Source organism: Zonotrichia leucophrys, chromosome 10, assembly GCF_028769735.1.
Source record: "Zonotrichia leucophrys gambelii isolate GWCS_2022_RI chromosome 10, RI_Zleu_2.0, whole genome shotgun sequence".
Taxonomy (NCBI): domain Eukaryota; kingdom Metazoa; phylum Chordata; class Aves; order Passeriformes; family Passerellidae; genus Zonotrichia; species Zonotrichia leucophrys.
In genome coordinates this window covers 17,253,624-17,271,101 of record NC_088180.1, presented here as the reverse complement: position 1 = coordinate 17,271,101, position 17,478 = coordinate 17,253,624, and the positions used below count along the sequence as shown (strand labels likewise).

The 17,478-nt window shown below is 44.6% G+C and overlaps 1 protein-coding gene across 2 annotated transcripts in view; it reads left to right on the top strand.

Annotated features, from left to right (window-relative positions):
- The window catches only part of CERS3 (ceramide synthase 3), a 42,403-nt gene extending 28,637 nt beyond the window's left edge, over positions 1–13,766 (top strand). For both annotated transcript variants that reach the window (XM_064722032.1, XM_064722031.1), the window contains exon 11: positions 10,328–13,766. In XM_064722032.1, coding sequence (XP_064578102.1) covers positions 10,328–10,459 — 132 coding nt within the window. In that variant the 3' untranslated portion in view covers positions 10,460–13,766. The remainder of the gene's footprint in view (positions 1–10,327) is intronic.
- The last annotated feature ends 3,712 nt before the right edge of the window (positions 13,767–17,478 follow it).

The window sequence follows — 17,478 nt, the reverse complement described above, 5'->3', positions numbered from 1 at the left end:
GAGCAGGACATTGCCAGGCCAGCTATATAAGGCCACCCTGCCCTGCCTGCTTTATGTGCCTTTGTAAGAGGCAGAAATGTTTTATTTTGAGATAAGAGCTTTGCTGTGTTCGTCACTGCTAAAAAATGGGAAAGCACCAAGCCTGCATCCCTACCACGGATTTTTGATTCCTTATACAGCTCTCTGAGAAGATGGTTTCCAAATAACATTTTTACAGTGGTAGCAGCAGCAGCCTGGGCCCTTTTCAGTCTGGATGACTTCAGCTGGCTTGCATGTGCAGCCTGTTTTCCATAGCAGTGGCAAACTTGGCTGTGAAAGCAGCCAGTGCCTCCAGAGCTGGAAAGGCAACGTTGAAAAGAATGGTGTTGGCAAGGAGGGTTTTTCTACCAACATCTTTGTTACAGACAGGCTGCACACAAATAGCTGCTGCTATTTTAGGGAAATACCAGTAGACCATCATTCTGGTGTTAGTAGGGGTTTGTTTCTCTGCCCAAGACTAGCTGTTTTCTGAATGAAAACTTAGCAATTTCTGATATTTTTCTTGAAGCAACAGTTAGCTACTTCGGATGGAAAAATGAAGTCATGGTGCAACTGGGAATAGAGACTTCTGTTGTTTAACTGAAGGAAGCTCTGAGCATGGAAGGGTGTAAGGAAGTTTTTCAGTGCCCTCTTGTGCCTCAATCCTGGAGTTTTGGGGTCATTGCACCCTCGAGAGTTGGTGGCTTCTTCCACGCTTTCCTCTTGCCCATGAGGAGAAGATTTTCATTGAGAGTGGCTGGTCAGAAGCTTTTCATCTCAGCTGTCACCTCCCCCTGCACTGACAGAGGGGACAGTTGCCCTCAGCCCTCTGGGATGACTGCTCAGCCAACTGACTCGCTTCAGCAAAAAAGAGCTTGGACTAAAGTCTTGTGGTTTTCCTCCTCCCAAATACTGCAGTGAGACATGGCTGAAAATGAGGGAAAAGGAGAGAAGGGAGATGATCTTCTGCCATCCCTCTGTGTCCTGTTTTCCCAGCCATGGGACTCTGCCCAGGGACTGGTGGCACAGAGCAGCACTGGTGGCCTCCAGGCTCAGGGCACTTGTGCCACCTTTCCCTTGATGCCCTGGGAATGCCCTAAAAATGGGGAGTTCTCCATCCACAAGCTCAGCTGTAACCAGCTACTTCACATTAGGAAGCTTCTAACTTTCCATAGGGGTAAACTTGAGGGTTCAGAATTTTTTTCTTTATTTTTTCCCTCTGGAAAATAGAAATGTTCCCTAAATGTCCTTTCTCATGTGACATTCATGACCTTGTGTATGAGTAAGGCCTGTAAGCAAAGCCCTTCGAGGTCAGACCTGTAGCCATGAACCAGTTCTGCTTTGGGAGGAAGGAGGACATTCTTCAGTGAAATTTCTTTTCAAGTTAGGTCAGGCAATTGCAATGTTAGCTGCTGGCTGCCATCTTGATGTCCAAGGCCTTTTGTTGCTAGGAAACTCCGTGTGTTTCTGTAATATTGTTCAATTACATGGTTAAATTACCCACTTGTATCAAGTTTCAAGCACCACTGAAACATGTCTAGTCATCATGTCTGCACATATGAGAATATTTTAGGAAAATTGAAAAAGCATATAGAGAAGTATGTACATATGCACTGATTTAAAACATCTCGCCAGGAAAATCCCGTGGAGATTAAACATTTTATTTCCAAGGTCAGAAAAAGGGAGTGAATGACAGCAGCTTATAGCCACATTATTATGGCAAATTAAGATGTAAAATATATGTTAAACCCATTACACACTGAGTTAAGGTTTTGAGACTATGGTGCTTTAAATCTTGAAAAATGTGTAAGTTGTAGGAAATGGGCATGATGTCCACATGTCTCAGATACTTCAGGGCTGATGCAAAGTCCATCAGTGGAGGGTAATGGCAGGTTTCTAACAGACTGTAATGTGTCCAGGAATAGGTTTTCCTGCTCTTGTAATTGTTTTGCCACCATCAGACCACCTTCAGGGAAGGCAGTGAGCTGCTGTTATTTGGGAGTCCTCAGCAGCAGTTTCCTTGGATTCACTGTGCTTCTTTCCTCTTCCTGAAGCAGAAAAGGCCCTGCACTGCAGTAGATCAGGATTTTGGACTTGTCACTCTTTAAATACCTGCCCATGTTCAATATTCCGTTGGCATTTTGTGCTTGGTAAGCTTTTTAAAGACTGCTTGAGTGTATCCTTGTCCATGGTTTGTTCAGTCCTTATTTGGCCCAAATTCCCAAGGCAACAGTGAGAGTTAGTGCTCAAAGAATGACTAAAAACAGAGTAGGGGAAACTGAAAATGATAAGAAAATACTATTTTGGGTTGAAATGAGAGCTGTGAAGTGCTTGTTATGATACTTCTGCTGTTTCCAGCCATCATTTTTCTACTGCAGCATTTTTCCTCTTACTTTTTTTATGCTTGATCTGCTGGCATCAAACAAATGGAAATTTAATGAGAATTAGCACATTCAGTGAGAAGTAATTTCCTTTAGAAAATTGCCATACTACAGGAGTTAAACAGAGGACAGGCTTTATTTCCTAACCTAGTGGCACATAAGATTTTGTTTTCTTGTGTGTTTTGTCAGGCCTGTGCTGCCCAGGGGTTGTTGGGCTGCTGGTAAAACAGACCTGGAGATGCACTTGCCTTAATTCCATGTGGCTGTTTTGAAAGGAGCAATACATTCTAGAGGATAATGATAATCTAGTGAGTTACATTTTAATGACTGGAACTGGGAAGTTGTGGAAAAGCTTTTCTTGGATATTTTGTTGTTCCCTTCTAGACTGGGAAGTGCCAGTTCTGCTCTGGAGTTTGAGCTCTCTCAGTGGAGGGTTGGCACAAACATAAGAAAGTTTGAACTAGATTAATAGGGGTTGCTTTTTCTCCATTTTAGAGGAAAACAGGTTGTGGAGAAGTTGGATTTTTTGGTTCTCAACAGATGAATATTTATAGCAGATTTTCTCATGAGGGTGGCTTACTAGGGGAACAAAATAGGCCAAATGAAAGCTTTCCCTCTTAGACATGAAAACCAGTCAATCTGGGAGCCTTCCCAGTTGGTTGAAATGCTTGCCCTGGGGACATGAGCTGTTTAATAGCCTGGAGATGGGAGTTAGCCAGCCAGGTCAGCAGCGTGGAGGCTCGTGCCCTAGTAAAGGGAAATTACTTCCTGCTATGACTTTCTTTCATCTGCATATTTCCCATTCTGCTGCAGCAATCTAGTTAAACCCAAAGCCTGGCTGCAAGTCTCACTTGATGGTGCCAAATTGATCCAAGGGAGGAGGGTGGGAGGCAGGCAGAAGGAGCATAGAGGAGTTTGGGGTTTGCTGGATGCTATTTACAGTGGTAGGCAAAGAGCAGAGGAGTCAAGGCTGCCCCAGACATGGGTATTGTCAAAGTGCAGCCCAACAGAGCCTGTGAAAGAGGAAAAGCCACCAGTTCTTCTCCACTGCGCCAATCCAAGATCACTCTTTGGTCTCTGGGGCCTCAACCAGTTTTCCTGGCCCTGGGAGTCAAAAGGCAGATTTCTGTTTAGATCTTTACATTTACTCCAGATTCTGAACAGGGTCAGCAGCTGAGCAGTGACTTCCAGAGGTGTGTTCTACATGCTTAGTGGATTGTGTGTTACTCCATACACTAAAATATACTTCTCAGCTTTCAATACAGCAGCAATGTTCTTTGCTGGATTTTTAAAATTATTTTTTATAAACTCTGCTTATATGCCCATATTTCCATTATATTTTTCACTTGAACATTATATAAAAGTCAGGTAAAGCTTCAAAAACCTGGGTTAAAGGCTGTTATGATGATTGTGGAGGGAGAAACCACAGAAAATAAATGGTGGGCATTTGGGTGTGATAGATGGGTGGTGAAGGTGTACTGGGGCAGAGCACCCTTGCACAGCCCTGCTGTGCACACACAGGACCGTGCAGGAGCAGCCCCAGCCCCCAGGCCAGGCTCCAGCAAGTTCCTAATTCAGAGGGAAGACAAATGTTGGTAACGTTTTTGCTCTAAAATGAATTGCTTTACCTTGCTGTTCACAGAAGGGCATTTGCTGATGGATTTTCTGGCTTCTCATTTTAACTGCTTGTATCTTTTAATTTTCTAGCAGGATCTTTATGAAATGTTCCATTTCTTGCTCGTTTTATATATACACCTATATAAAAATTATATATGTGTAATAGTGTGCATATGTATTTATTTTTTCAATTGCCAAAAATCAATTCACAGAGCGAACCCTGAGTCTTTACAGAACTTTTGATGCCTTCATTTACTATTTTTAATATATTCTGCAGAGATTTGAATTGTGACTGTGTTATGAGGTGAATAATTCTTATATTTTCAGAGGGAGTTACTGAACTGCAATCTGGTGAATCGATTTTAAAAAAGATTGAAATAAAGCTAGTTAACGATAGGATAATATCAATTGAGAAAATTGTTCTGTCTTGTATTTAAAGAAAATGTTTCCCTAGGAGGACTTAGGAGTGCTCCAAAATCATAATTCCATGGCAAGAAGGGAGGAAATCCTTTAAAGGAGCAGTTTGTGCTCTGTAACACGATTGCAGTGAGTGTTGATCAGGCACAGGACACTGCAGGTTCCCCAGCAGGAAGCCCATGGGAGTCTGGGCAGGCAGGGATGGGTGTGCAGCAGCTCCAGGCTGGGATTTGTCTTGTGTAACTTTGGCCTGGCCATTTCCAGGGTCCCTCTGTAACCAGTGGAGGAAGAGTGGGGTCCCCACCTCTGTATATTTGGCTCAGTAAGGAAACTGCATCAACTTTGTTCCCTGGGTGCCAAAGTATTCCATACCCAGCCTTGATACCAGGGTGGTTACAAGGACTGGGTGGATTTAAAGTATTGCAATATGAATATAGGAAAAAAACCATTACTTGTTAGGTATGCCACTGAAAATGAGGTGATGTTTAAGTAAGGATATAAAGTTTAGATGCATCACAACAGGAGTGGAATGGTCTCTGAGGATGTAGAGAAATGTCCCTGCTGGGCAGAAGTCCTGTCACACACCTGTGTGTTGTGGTCTCAGTCCACAGTGCTACAAGGCTTCTGCAGGGATACTCCTTAGCAGCTGTGTTGTTCCAAAACATTATTGAGTGCAGTATCATACCTCACTGAGAACAGCACGAGTGTCTGATCAGCTGTTTTGCAGCCAAAACAGCATTTCTAAGGAGTAAAAGTGCATGTTCTGATAAAAGTTCATACCACTGAACTCCTTGGCTTAAAGCAAGTTCTGTCCTAGGGTAAAAAAAGTTCACTACAGAGAACAGCATCAAATGCCTATTATATTGTTCTTTGTTTCTTTGCCAGCTGTGGATTTAAAATTGGAATAATTCAGAAAGCAGTGGGACATTATGAGTCACCCGGTACCTCCTGGGCCTTTGACATTATCGTAAAGCCCCGCAGGCCGCGTGCGAGGTTCCCTCAGTGCCTTTCAATAACTCAGCCAGCAGACTCTGGGCAGCACAGAGCCTGATTAGCTGCAAACAATGCCTTGGTTCTTCAGAGCACTCAGGGCACTCAGCCCCAGCTCCAGGTGTGCTGTGCTCAGGGACACCACCAGCCAGGTTTTCGTGGGGTTAAATTTATCCTGTCAGTCAAAATCAGGGATGTGTTCAAGTAGAAACATTTAGTTTTATAAAGTTATTCTTTCCAATAATTGTGGAATTAGTGGAAGTTTTAATTTTTTACAAGTCTTCTTTGAGTTCCCTCTGAAAACTGTCAGTGGAAAGCTTGGGGACTGGATCTTACATAGAAGAGATAGATTAAATAAGAGGACTTTTTACCACAAGACGTCCAATACAATTAACTTAGAGAGTCTGCATCTTCATTTTAAACTGCAGAAAGCAAAGTCCAGCTGTGCATCTTCCATGGAAGATAAACATTATTTATGTTGCCTAGTGTGTATGAGCTGAAAAGGGAAATGTATTTTCCAATAAAATCTTCCAGGCTGGAAATACAGAAGAGTTTGCTTGAGTCCAAATGTATATTGCTTAGTCTCAATAGGAAAGTAAAGACTTATTAAGTCATATGTCAGCTGAGTTGAATTATTGATGTTGAATTCAACATGTTGAACTCAGAGATCCATCAACTTTATAGTATTATTTGTTAGAAAAGTACCCCCTTCTATCTATTTGGACTGACTTTTTATAATCTCTCTTGTTTATTATCTCTTTTATTTGAGGCAGTGGTTGCTGACCTGACTAATAGCTTTCATCTTTGTACTTCAAGCTGTTTCCATATGTGCAGGTGCTGTGGAATTTACTGTCTTTACGTTGAAAAATCAAGATCTAGTCAATGTGTTTGTGGATGTTTAAATGAAAATATTTTTAAGGTAGAATTAAGGTATAAGGTTCTGATTTTTAATAGAAGATACATTCAAGAGTCAGAAAATTCCAACTAAATGTTAAGAATAAGTATTTGAAAGTCCAGAAATCAGAATTTCACCAGATTAGAAAACAAAATTCTGCAGTCAGCTCTGAATTGTTTTGATACATCAGTATTTGGTAGGAGAAATCCAGTTAACTTTGTGGGTGTAATCTATGCTTAGCCCAAAAAATTAATTTGTGCTAGTCTTGTCCAGTTTTGGCCAAATTGAAATCTTACTGAGAAGCCTGGAGTGAGTGTTGATCCCACCAGGTGAGTTAGGCCTGGACCATCTCCCACCACTCACATGGACACAGTCGGAATCATGGAATGGTTTGGGTTGGAAAGGACCTTAAAGCCCATCCCATCCCACCCATGCCATGGGCAGGGACACCTCCCACTGTCCCAGGCTGCTCCAAGCCTGTCCTGGCTTTGGACACTTCCAGAGATCCCTCTGGGCACCTGTGCCAGGCCTCCCCATCCTCACAGGAACTGACATTTGCCAGCAAGGGCCATTCCCCTTCTGAGAAAGCAGAGGCACATTGCTAGGGTTTCCTCTCTGTTTGTAGGATCAATCCACATTGCTACAATTTATTTTTGCCTTCTAACACTGCCTGGCACTGTCTTTGCCTCTGCTCTTACACTTTGCACTTGAACTACCCTGCTGTGGCAGATATGGAGCCCTGGCTGCAGTGTAACCAACTTTTTTTCCATGAAGTCACTTAGAGGGTTCTTTACTGTTTATCTAATGCTAATGGCTTCAATGACACATGTTCTAACAGCAGTGAAATGCAAGAAGCCAAAACTACCTTAACAAATACGGTTCATTTAACTAAAAGAGGCAGACTGAGCAGCAGGTGGAAGGGTTAAACAAAAGGAAAAAAAAGATTATAAAAGTTTGTAGCTTTGGCTTCACTACAAATGGCTCTCTTGCAGACTTTATAGCATTAGTGTTGCTTCTCATAAACCTTGAAACCATTCATCCATTTAGAAAGATTAAATTGGTTAGTCATCCAGAACAGAAAATGTACACATCCATTTTGTCTGTTACCCAAAACCAGCTGAAGTATAAGAAATGCATTTGATGCCATTAAACTAAAGCATTGAGTATTAATGATGGCCTCAGCTGTGGTATTTACAGTTTGCCAGCTCTTGTGTTCCTGATAGTACATTCATCTGCTGCTGCTCAGGGACAGTCAGAGAGAGCCTTTGAGCTGGAAAACAGGAGTATAATATATGATGTGAGGGGCTCAGAGAAAACATCTTGGTATTAAAGCAGAGAAAATCCTACAAATGTTACAACTTTTGTTATTATTAGAAGGTCAAAGTTAAGAGGCACAAACTTCACTTAGGATATCCTAATATATTTATAATGGTCTGTTAAACAGTTTGCAAAGACAGGTTTGTTTGGATTTCCAGTTACAGATGAAGCTATTGCTATTTCAAGTTCTGTCACTTAAACAAGCCAGACAAAAATGGCCAGACTCTCCTAAAGCAGGAATTTGTAGAGGCACTTGGTCAGGAAGCAAGTTTATTTTTACAAAATCTAATAAAAATTAGATTTAATTTAGCAGCATTTTTTCTTGATTAATATCAGAATTTCAGAAGTAACACTCTTTCCCAGAATTAAGAAAATTTGCAGCGATTACTTCAGAATATGAAGAAATTTAATTCTGCTGCTTTGAAATCTGTAAGATGTTCTCTCAAAAGCAGGGATTTACAGTGAGCTGGAAAAAAACATGACATGTTTTTTAATTACTACATATAGTGGCTTTAATCAGAGCATCCAGCTAGACAGCATTACAACTGGGAAGGCAACTCTGAGCTTCCAGTTCCATGCTGGAAATGCCAGCTCATTCCTATAGGAAACAGGAATCAATATCACAAACTGGCCATCATTCAAAGCAAAGCAGTTTGCCAGCTGTTCTTAAGCACATGCCTGGGCACCAGCAACTTGTGTGCAGCACAAGGAGGGACTCCAAATGAAATACCACAAACTTCCCTGACATTATTCCCAGGGAGTCCCAAAGTGCTGCTCCTGTCACTGCCCACAGTGCAGCCTCAGGGAGATGAGAGCACTTCCAGGGTGTGCAGTGGATTTGGCATCAGACACTGCTTAGGATTAGTTTGCTTTTCTTTCTGAAACATTTCTGGTGGCAGAAAAGCAACAATCTTCCCCCCACCCCCTCAGCATTTGTGTTTTACTGCAGATACAAATGGCAAAAATACCAGGAGGGAGTGAGGTGATCTGAAAGAGCCAGAACCTCATAAATTGTGTGGGAAAGGCTGTCTTGCCTTTTCTCTAACTGATGGCATGCCAAGTTTATTTTACAGTATTTACAGTAAGATTTGTTTGTTTTGATACCCTTTGTAAGTTGTTAGGGAAAAAGCAAAAGAAAATCTCCAGGAAGTTTATAGTTTGTGATGAGCCAGAGCTCAGGCTTTAATTTGCTTTCTAGCCCTATACTTTTACTAGGAGTGTAATATATGAAGGGATATGAGATTGCAATTGGATGAGTTATTACTGGGCTGTTATTTATTTTCTCTGTAAGAATTTGGTGCTTCAGAAAGACCTCAGAGCAGCACGCTAAGGAAGTGGAATTGTTGGTTCATTCCAAGAGCAGATACAGGAGGGGCAGGAACAGCCCTGGTTTCTCCTCTCTGTGTCGCTGCTCTGACCTTGGCACATCACAGGGAGCACAAGCAGCCTCTGCCTGTGTAGCTGAGGTGCAGATGGATGGCATGAGAGCACATTTCTCCATGATGGAGTGGTGCCTGTGTGGCTGTGCAGGCAGGGCATTGTCTGTGCTGAATTCCTGCCAGCTCCAGCACAGGCTGGGGAGGCAGAGCTGTGTCATGAGGAGAAGCCCCAGCATCCTGCAGTACAAAGAGACACAAAAAGTGGTGCCTGCTCTCAGGAATTAGGAAGAAGGAAGTGTTTTCTGGATGTATAGCATCTCTCACTAGAGCATCCTGCCCTGAGTCTGTGCAGCACCGGTGTGGAAAGTCCTCCAGGCAGATGCTGCTCTTGTGAGCTTGTTGCACTGAAGGGAAAACAGGGGTGTTTGGGTTTAATGCTGAAGCCTCAATTGTTTGAAACAAACTTCTGAACACATTTTAGAGCCTTGGGTTATGGCAGGAGTTGAGAAATAAGAAACTAATGGTGTGGGTTTTTATGTGCCATGACAAACAGCACAGCATGGTCTCACCTCTCCCTGAAACACGGGGTAGATGTGATGACTTTTCTCTCTGTGGTGGAAACATTCACTGTTTCCATTTTGGACTGTCTGAGATGAGCCATGTTTGCCAAATGCTAGGAGCTGTCCCTATGGAGCTGGGGAGGGATTTTCCTGAGGGCATTTTCCTGCCTTGCTGACCCCTTCCATCCCTGCTCCTGGAGCTGCCTTTCTCCCCTGAGCACTTCCCTCAGCAGGGTGATGAACCCAAAATGCACAGCAGCTGTACAGACACAGCCTCCCCCGTGCCAGTGTTGATGTGCTGTATATACCACTGAGCAGGAAAGAGCATTTTAGGGTCAGCAAGTGTCTTTGTGCAAAGCTGGTGCCAGGAGATGCTGGCACAACTCATCACTGTTTAGTTTACACCTGTCAGAAGCAGGCAGCCTCTCAGCTCCTGTGTTTGGGTGAGCGTATTCATCATATTTAGCTTTTAAACAATATTCTTTTCATCTTCCCTGCACTTCACAGCTGTTAATTAATCCCACAGCACCCAGGGATTAATAGCCACACTTTACAGGGAAAAGCAGAATTGAACAAGAAGAGGTCAAGTGGCTGGGCTGAGGTCATGGAAGCAGTTTTGTCTAAAGAACATTTGGTTCTGCAAAATGAAAGTGCTGTTAATTGATCTCCCCTTGGATGTCAGCCTCCATTTTGGGGGCAGGGTGTGTTTCTGGGGGTCAGTAAAATGTGTTCACAGTGCTTTCTCCTCCCTAGGACTTGAAAGATGATCGGAGTGATGAAGAGGAGGAAGATTCTCTTACAGACACTGAAGAGGAGTCCACAAAGAGTGGCACCAAGAACAGCAGTGGGTCAGGCAAGCACCTCCTGAGCAGCAGTCACCACTAGCCCTGTCCTGCCTCACCTCCTGCAGCGATTCCTGCTCTGGTTTCAGCCCAACCTACAGGACAGGATTTAAGTCAAAAGGCTTGTGAGAGACTGTGATTGATTTATTGTTGGCTACTGGGCCTGGAAAAAAGCCCAGTTTGGAGGGGAGGGAGAAATTGCATAACATTACAAAATGTGTTAATGACCCACTTTCAGAATCGTTGTGGAGTGTGTGGAAAGATGTTTGGACACGCTGACTGACAGTGCTCCACAAGGGCAAAGCTCAAGAGAGTCAAGTAATTTAGTGTCCCGTTGATTCTAATGTTGTTTTTCAACCTGATATAAGATATATTTCATCAAACAATTTAAATCACAGATGTTTTGTGGTAGGTAGGTAGTGTGAGCTCCATTAGGAACCAGAATTACTCAATGTGGGAAAAATTTGATAGTGCTATACAGTGACTGGCATTTTATCTGTACTTTTCAGTTTAAACCCTCATCAAAATGGGTATTTTTCTGACTTATATTTCATTTCCTGGAGGCCAGGGGAAGCGAACATGGAGGAATTCAAATTACTTGTCTGTGAAGGGTTGGCTTCAGTTTAGAAATATAGTCTTTCTCTGAAGTGATAGATAGCTGAAATATTGTGTCAAGGAAGTCACTGTTAAAACCCCAAAACTCAGCCCCAATTCTCCATTGAGCTCCAGGCTTCTCAAATGTCTTCAGTCATTTTGGCCCAGTGTTAGAACAGAAGGTGCAGAGGGAAGAGAAGAGGGGAAATGGGAATTGGGAAAAACACCCTCTGCTCCTCACTCATCTTCAGACCAGAAAGTTAAAGCCAAATCTCATCCATTCCCTTCTTGTGACCTTGTCTCACAGCTTTGGATGCTGCCTTCTCTGGAGTGAGGCCACCAAGCTCTGATTTGTGGTTCTGGAGTGTTCACTGCAGGTACCTGGGCACTGGGGAGCACAGGACTGGCACAGGATGTCACACTGCCACTGCTGGGGGTTCTTTGATACCAGGATCTGCATTTCCATCTCTGCTCTTTTATAAAATGGGGAATCACATCAGCTAGACCCAAACTTGGATGTGTGGGACTTCAGCCACAGGGTGTTTATGCTGTAACCCGTGGGTAACAGCTCAAAGTGCCTCTATCCTAAATCTGCCCTTCTGTTCTAACACAAGTGGGGCTGCAGCAGCATTTTCAGTCCTGGGGCTCTCCATGGAGAGCACAGGCCTTGTAAACAGGGTGGTGCCAGTCCCATTTCCCTCTGCATTAGCTCACAGGGTCATAAAGGATTTGTGTCATAAGTCTGGGAGGTGAGAGGCTCTGCATGTGGTTCCACAGTAGCTGAGATCATCTGGGGAGCTAAATCCAGTAGTTTGATGGAGGCCAGGGGAGCACTCCTAGAGCAGCCTCAGGCAGAGCGCTCGGGTCAGAGCGGCTCCGTTCCCCTCCTGCAGGAATTGGTGACCTACAGGAAGTGTTACAGGCCTGACTTGTTTTCCCAAGGTTTCCTTGGCAAGTGGGATGTCATTCAGTGACTGAAGCATTGAAAGAATGGGAAATGTTTGGGATCTCAGATATGAAGAAAGAACGCTGTTTCATGCAGTTACAAGAAGCTGGTACAGAGTCTTTTTTTTACAGTGTCTACATTTTTACTTGTATTTTGACCATTTTGGACCCAAATGTGCATGTTTTACCACAAAAGGAATTACACTGAGGAAGAGGCATGGGCTACAGCTTCTGAGAAGGAAGGGAGATGTGTGGTGGTGGAAAAGGACCCCTGTCCTGGTGCTTGTGGTTCACTTGGGCTGAGTGGGCAGAACCCTGTGAGCAGCCTTTGGCCACCAGTGCCCTTCCTGCATGGATGAGAACACCTCAAATACTGCAAGGGGGGAGTATGGGGAGTTTCAGCACTGATGGCAACATGCAAAGCAGCTGCAGAGTTTGGCAGGGGCACAGTTGTTATCGGGGCCGTTTATTGCCTGAGTGAAAAACACTTTCCTAACAAAACGTGGAAATCCGGCGTCTTGGAGGATTTACACTTCCTTGGGAGAGACAACGGCGCTTTCTTCGAGATCTAACGGGCTTTGGGAGGTGGCCAGGGTATTATCATTTGATTTTGGTGCCAGAAGCTTTCCTCCTATGACTAGGAAAGGAAACACAAAGGATGATGTTGTCACAGGAATGAGCCTCTGAACAACTACTGATTTTTAAACTGGAATTTATAGTCTCCTTGAGGCCAAAACTTTGCCTTTCCTACTCAGGACAAGTCTCCCACTGAAGCCAATTAACTCTATTGGAGTCTTGCCTAGGAAAAATTTTGGACTGCAGTCATCCAACCTAATTGCAAGAACTGTTGTTCTAAGTTGATGTGAAACTGGGATCTTAGAGGAAGAACAAAAGGTAGACAAATACACTCAGGTATAAAACTTTGAGGGAAATTTTGGGTGAGTACAGAAGAATATGGAAGAAAGTAACTTCTTCATCCTGAAGGTGAACTCTGGGCACAATAAGCTACTAAGTAAGATTGCAGGGGGAGGGGTGGAAGGCAGGCAGGAATGGAGGGCCCTTTCCAGGGATTACTGTCTTGGACAACTAAGGGGATTAGACTTAAAAATTCTGAATGTAAACCACTAGGTCCTGGTAATAAATACCCACAGCACAGAAAGAAGTGGGAATGGGCTGTCAGAGTGTCCTCTGTCAACATCAGATTGGTCATTCCTGGAGTTATGTGCCCAGGAATTTCCCCCTTTCTACTGATGGAAACTCAGAAAGAAGAAGCTGAGGTCATGGGGGCACAATTTCTGCTAAAGAAATTTATGTCATGGTGCTTCAAGATTTTCAGTCTATTCAATGCAATGCAATGAAGATTCAACATTTTTATAATCTTGTTGTACAAAGAGTCTCAAAGTGCAGGTGCAGAACAACTGTGGGTGTGTGTGGGAGCACAGGTAGACTCTGACATTTTCTTTTTACCATTTCACACACTGTGTCCTGGTTCAATGAGCTGACACTGTGCATCTGGCTTTGCTGTGTCACTTTGACTGTGCCACATATTTCTGATAGAGCTCTAGACTGCAAATCAGATCTTAGTCCATAAGATGCAGGGGAAACTCTTCTGTTCTGTTTAATTTCTCTGGATTTAATTCATATATTCCTGTCCATGTGTACTCTGCTTCCTCCATACTTGTGTCAGATTTGTCAGCCTGCTCTGGATTGGGTTTACAGATCTCCTTTAACCACAGAACTCATTTTGACTGTTCATGTTATTTGGTATAATTATCACTTTTTTGTTCTTAATGGCACTGACTTTGGTAAGTTGAAATACACACTACAAATAAATATTTTTTAAAAGAGGTGTCTAGGTAAGGATTTCCTTGTTTTCTCTGCCTTGCAGTGTCCTCCTCTCTGCTTTCCATTCCCTCCAAGATTTTCAATGGGAGCATCATTAATTCAGGAAATAATTCCTTACTCTTCCAAGTTTTTCTGTTGCCTGGAAAAAGCTGGATGACCCACAATCTTCACAAGACCTAACAGCACTGTCTGTAAATGAACTTGTTTTTCTGAACAATCAACAAGTGGAGAGGAAGCAAAATTAATGGGGGCATCACTCATCCTTTGTATTACTCAAGGTTTAAGCTTTGATTAAAGTACTTGTGAGTGCTCCTGAGTACCCCAGGAATGCTACACCTGCTTGTACCTCCACCCAGCTGGGTTTTGAGGTGCACAGTAGGGTTGCCTAGGAAGCTGTGTGTGTTCCAGCAGGTTGTTGTGGCATTATCAGTGGCTCATCACCAGCACCTGTGAGACAGCTCAGCCATGGATCTTCAGCTGGCAAAAGCAGGAAAGCCCTACAGAAAACAAGGGAGTTGTGCCCATTTGTATCAACTGAAAAACTGCTCCATATTTCTTCTTTCCATTTCTGCCTCCCTGCTTGGGAAGGTTGCAGAGGTTCTCACCATCTCCTCCCATGGGCAATCAAACAGAAGGGAAGGTGTTTCAGCCCAAATAATGAACTCTAGCAGAACACTTTGGTTTTATTAGCTGATTTTTTTTTTAAGCTTATGAGTAAGAATAAAGTAGACGGAAAACAAACCGAGCAGGGCCGTGTGAGTTTTGGCTACAAACAACTTGCAAACTGTGAAGAATAAAAAAAAAAAGTTGCTGAATTTGGAAGAAAAACACCATCTCCACAGGCACTTCCCCCAGCTGTGGGTTTGAAGAGCAGCAATCACCAGGAATGACCGTCCATGCTGAGCCCACGGATGCAGCCCAGGTGGGAGAGCTCCAGAGCAGGCCCAGGGCTGCCCCTGAGCTGGGAACCTTTGGTGAGGATCCACACACGAGCCATGAATGTACCTGGGAGCTGATCTCACCCAAAATCACTGGAAATTATTGTTCCTGGTTCCCTGGCAGTTTGATGGGCTCCCTCCAAGGAAAAGGAGGTGATCAAAGCAGTGTGATCTCCACCCAGGCGGGCTACAGGGAGCTTCAAGAGGGGCTCTGAGAGGTTGTTGGACTGGAGACCCCTCTCTGGGGCTACCTGAAGTGTCTGCTGTAATAGAAGACAAGGCTGAAAGCACAAGCCTGAGCTTTAACACACAAATCTGCAAACACAAAGTCATAACAACCCACACAGGATAATGTTGTTGATGTTCCAATAGTCCCAAGATTTATGAAAATAGCTTCTATTTACTCAGCTGGAGTGAGCCCTATTCTTCTGAGTTTTGTTACCCCATAAAGCATTCAGAGGAGACCCCATAATCATTTCAAAGTCAGAAACATTAAGTGGAATAACAAGTATAAACCCTCTCCACAGTGACTTTGAAGTGCAAGAAGCATGGCCTTGTAGCTGTGGAGCTCTGTTTTGAGCTGGGTGGGAAGAAACAGGTCCCAGGCAGTTGTTTCAGGTGGTGAAAAGTCCATATTTTTCCTACCACAAAAGAAGCTGGTCTAAAAGAAGTTAAGTTGAGCAGGGAAATAAGTGATTAAATTTCCACTGAAATTCACAGGAGTTTTCCTCATGATACTGGTGAGAATTAGACTCAGATCTCATGTGAGCAATAACAAGGACAGCACAGCACTGCATTCTCTTGCCATCAGGCACAGCCCCAGGGCAAAATCCTCCTTGGAAAATTAATATTTCTGTTTGCAGGACACTCACCTGAGCACAGGTCTGCCTCTTCCCAAGCTGGGCATGTATCCTTTCAAAGACATTCCTGACAAAGCAGTCCTCCCCTTTTCAAGGCAGAATCCTCACTTCCAGCGAGCACTCTGCATCCTGTCCCCTGCCTGCTCAGGATCTGAGCAGTGCCTGGGCTCCCCTGCCCACAATCCAAGGCCAAATTTACCAGGAAGAGGTGAAATAGGTGCTGTGGTTGTCACAAGTGCCTCAGCACGTGGGTGCAGCTGGAGAGAGAAGGGAGCAGAAGGAAAAGTGGGAGCAGAAATGGCTGGGACAGCACAGCAATGGCTTAAACACAGAACTGATATCACCAAGAATCACAAGGCAGAGCAGGAACAATCTTAGGAGGAACAAGTCCCAAGAGAAGGAGGAGGAAAAAGACAGTGGTTGTGTATGCTGGGGATCAGCATTCTGAGCAGCAGCAGCCAGCATTGCCTGGACTCAGGGATGAACTTTGCAGCCAGGACAGCTCCTTCTCCCCGAGCACCGGCGCCTTCACACTGGGCCCAGCCAGAGTTCCCAGGGCAGAGCAAAGCAAAGGATCTGGGAAAAGCCCCTTCACAAAGTTCCCAGTACATGAGTGAGGGGACTGGGCTGGGGCTGGGGTAGAGCCCAGCAGACCTGCAGCTGTGGCAATGACCCCACACTTCACCTCCAGTTGCTGGGCGAGCCTGACTCCCCCTTGGACCCCAGAGCTGGTTCTGTGCTTTTCCTGCCTGGCTGGAAATCCCAGGAGTCCCAGAAGAGCTCCTGGAAGATTTCTGTGTTTGCCTTCTACAGCAGAACATGAGAAAGTTGCTAAAAGGCCTTCCTACTGCACCTCTGGGTAAGTGTCTCAGCTGTCATGGGCTGTAGACAGAACAGGAGAAATCCTAGGATTTCATAAGAATCTGTGGGAAGCAGGAGCTAAATCTTATCAGGTTGTGCTAAATCTTATCAGGCTGTGCAAATCCTACCTAGTTCCTTTGCTGATTTAAAGGAGGAATTATTCAGCAACCAAAGAATGTCTCATACATTTCCCCATTGCAAGGGCAGCGAGGTCAGGTAGTGGTTGTGTGTTTGCAGCTTTTTTTATCCCTTTGGGTCCTGCAGGGATGAGCAGAGAACAGGACCCTGTAGCAATGTCCCCTTTGGCCTAAGGGCAGGACTGTTCTGTAACCCTGACTGTTCTGCAGGGCATGCACAGCATTCAGTGAACTGGGGAATGCTTCCCTCCGGTTCTGGCTGCCTTTGCAGAGCCCAGCGCTGCTGGACCTGCTGCGGGGAGAGCGCCCCGGGCCCCCCCGTGCCAGCCCCTGTCGGTGACCGGGTCATTGCTGCGAGGCCCCACGAGGTGGCAATAGCAGGACACGGCTCCCGTCGGGACGCGGCTCCGGGAGCGCTGCTGTCCGCCTGTTTGCCCCTGAAAACAGATTCCCTTGAATATCGCCTTGAATGCGCAAACTTCACGCAGCTGGTATTTGCACTTGATCGGTCCCTGTCAGTGAAACAGGTGCCGGGTAAAAAACCGCTAAATTTTGCCGAGATGGAGTGTTTGGTGCCAGCCCAGAGGCCCCGTGTGCTGGTGTCCCAAGGGCTGGCATCTGCCTGGGTGTCACCGCTGGCCCTTTCCCTGTGGTGCAGCAGTGTCCTGCTTTCTCTCCTGGTACCAGAGCTGTACCTGGTGTATCTGGGGTAGAGAAGAAAGGCTGTTAAATCTGCTCTGACACTGCTTTACTGCCTGTCATTTATCATTCTGTCTCTTTAACCTACATATTTTTCAGCCACAGGGTTTGTGGCTGGTGGTAGGTGAAGTCCTGTTCTCATCTAGATCCTTAATGCCTGTAATGCAAATAAGGAGGATAAAT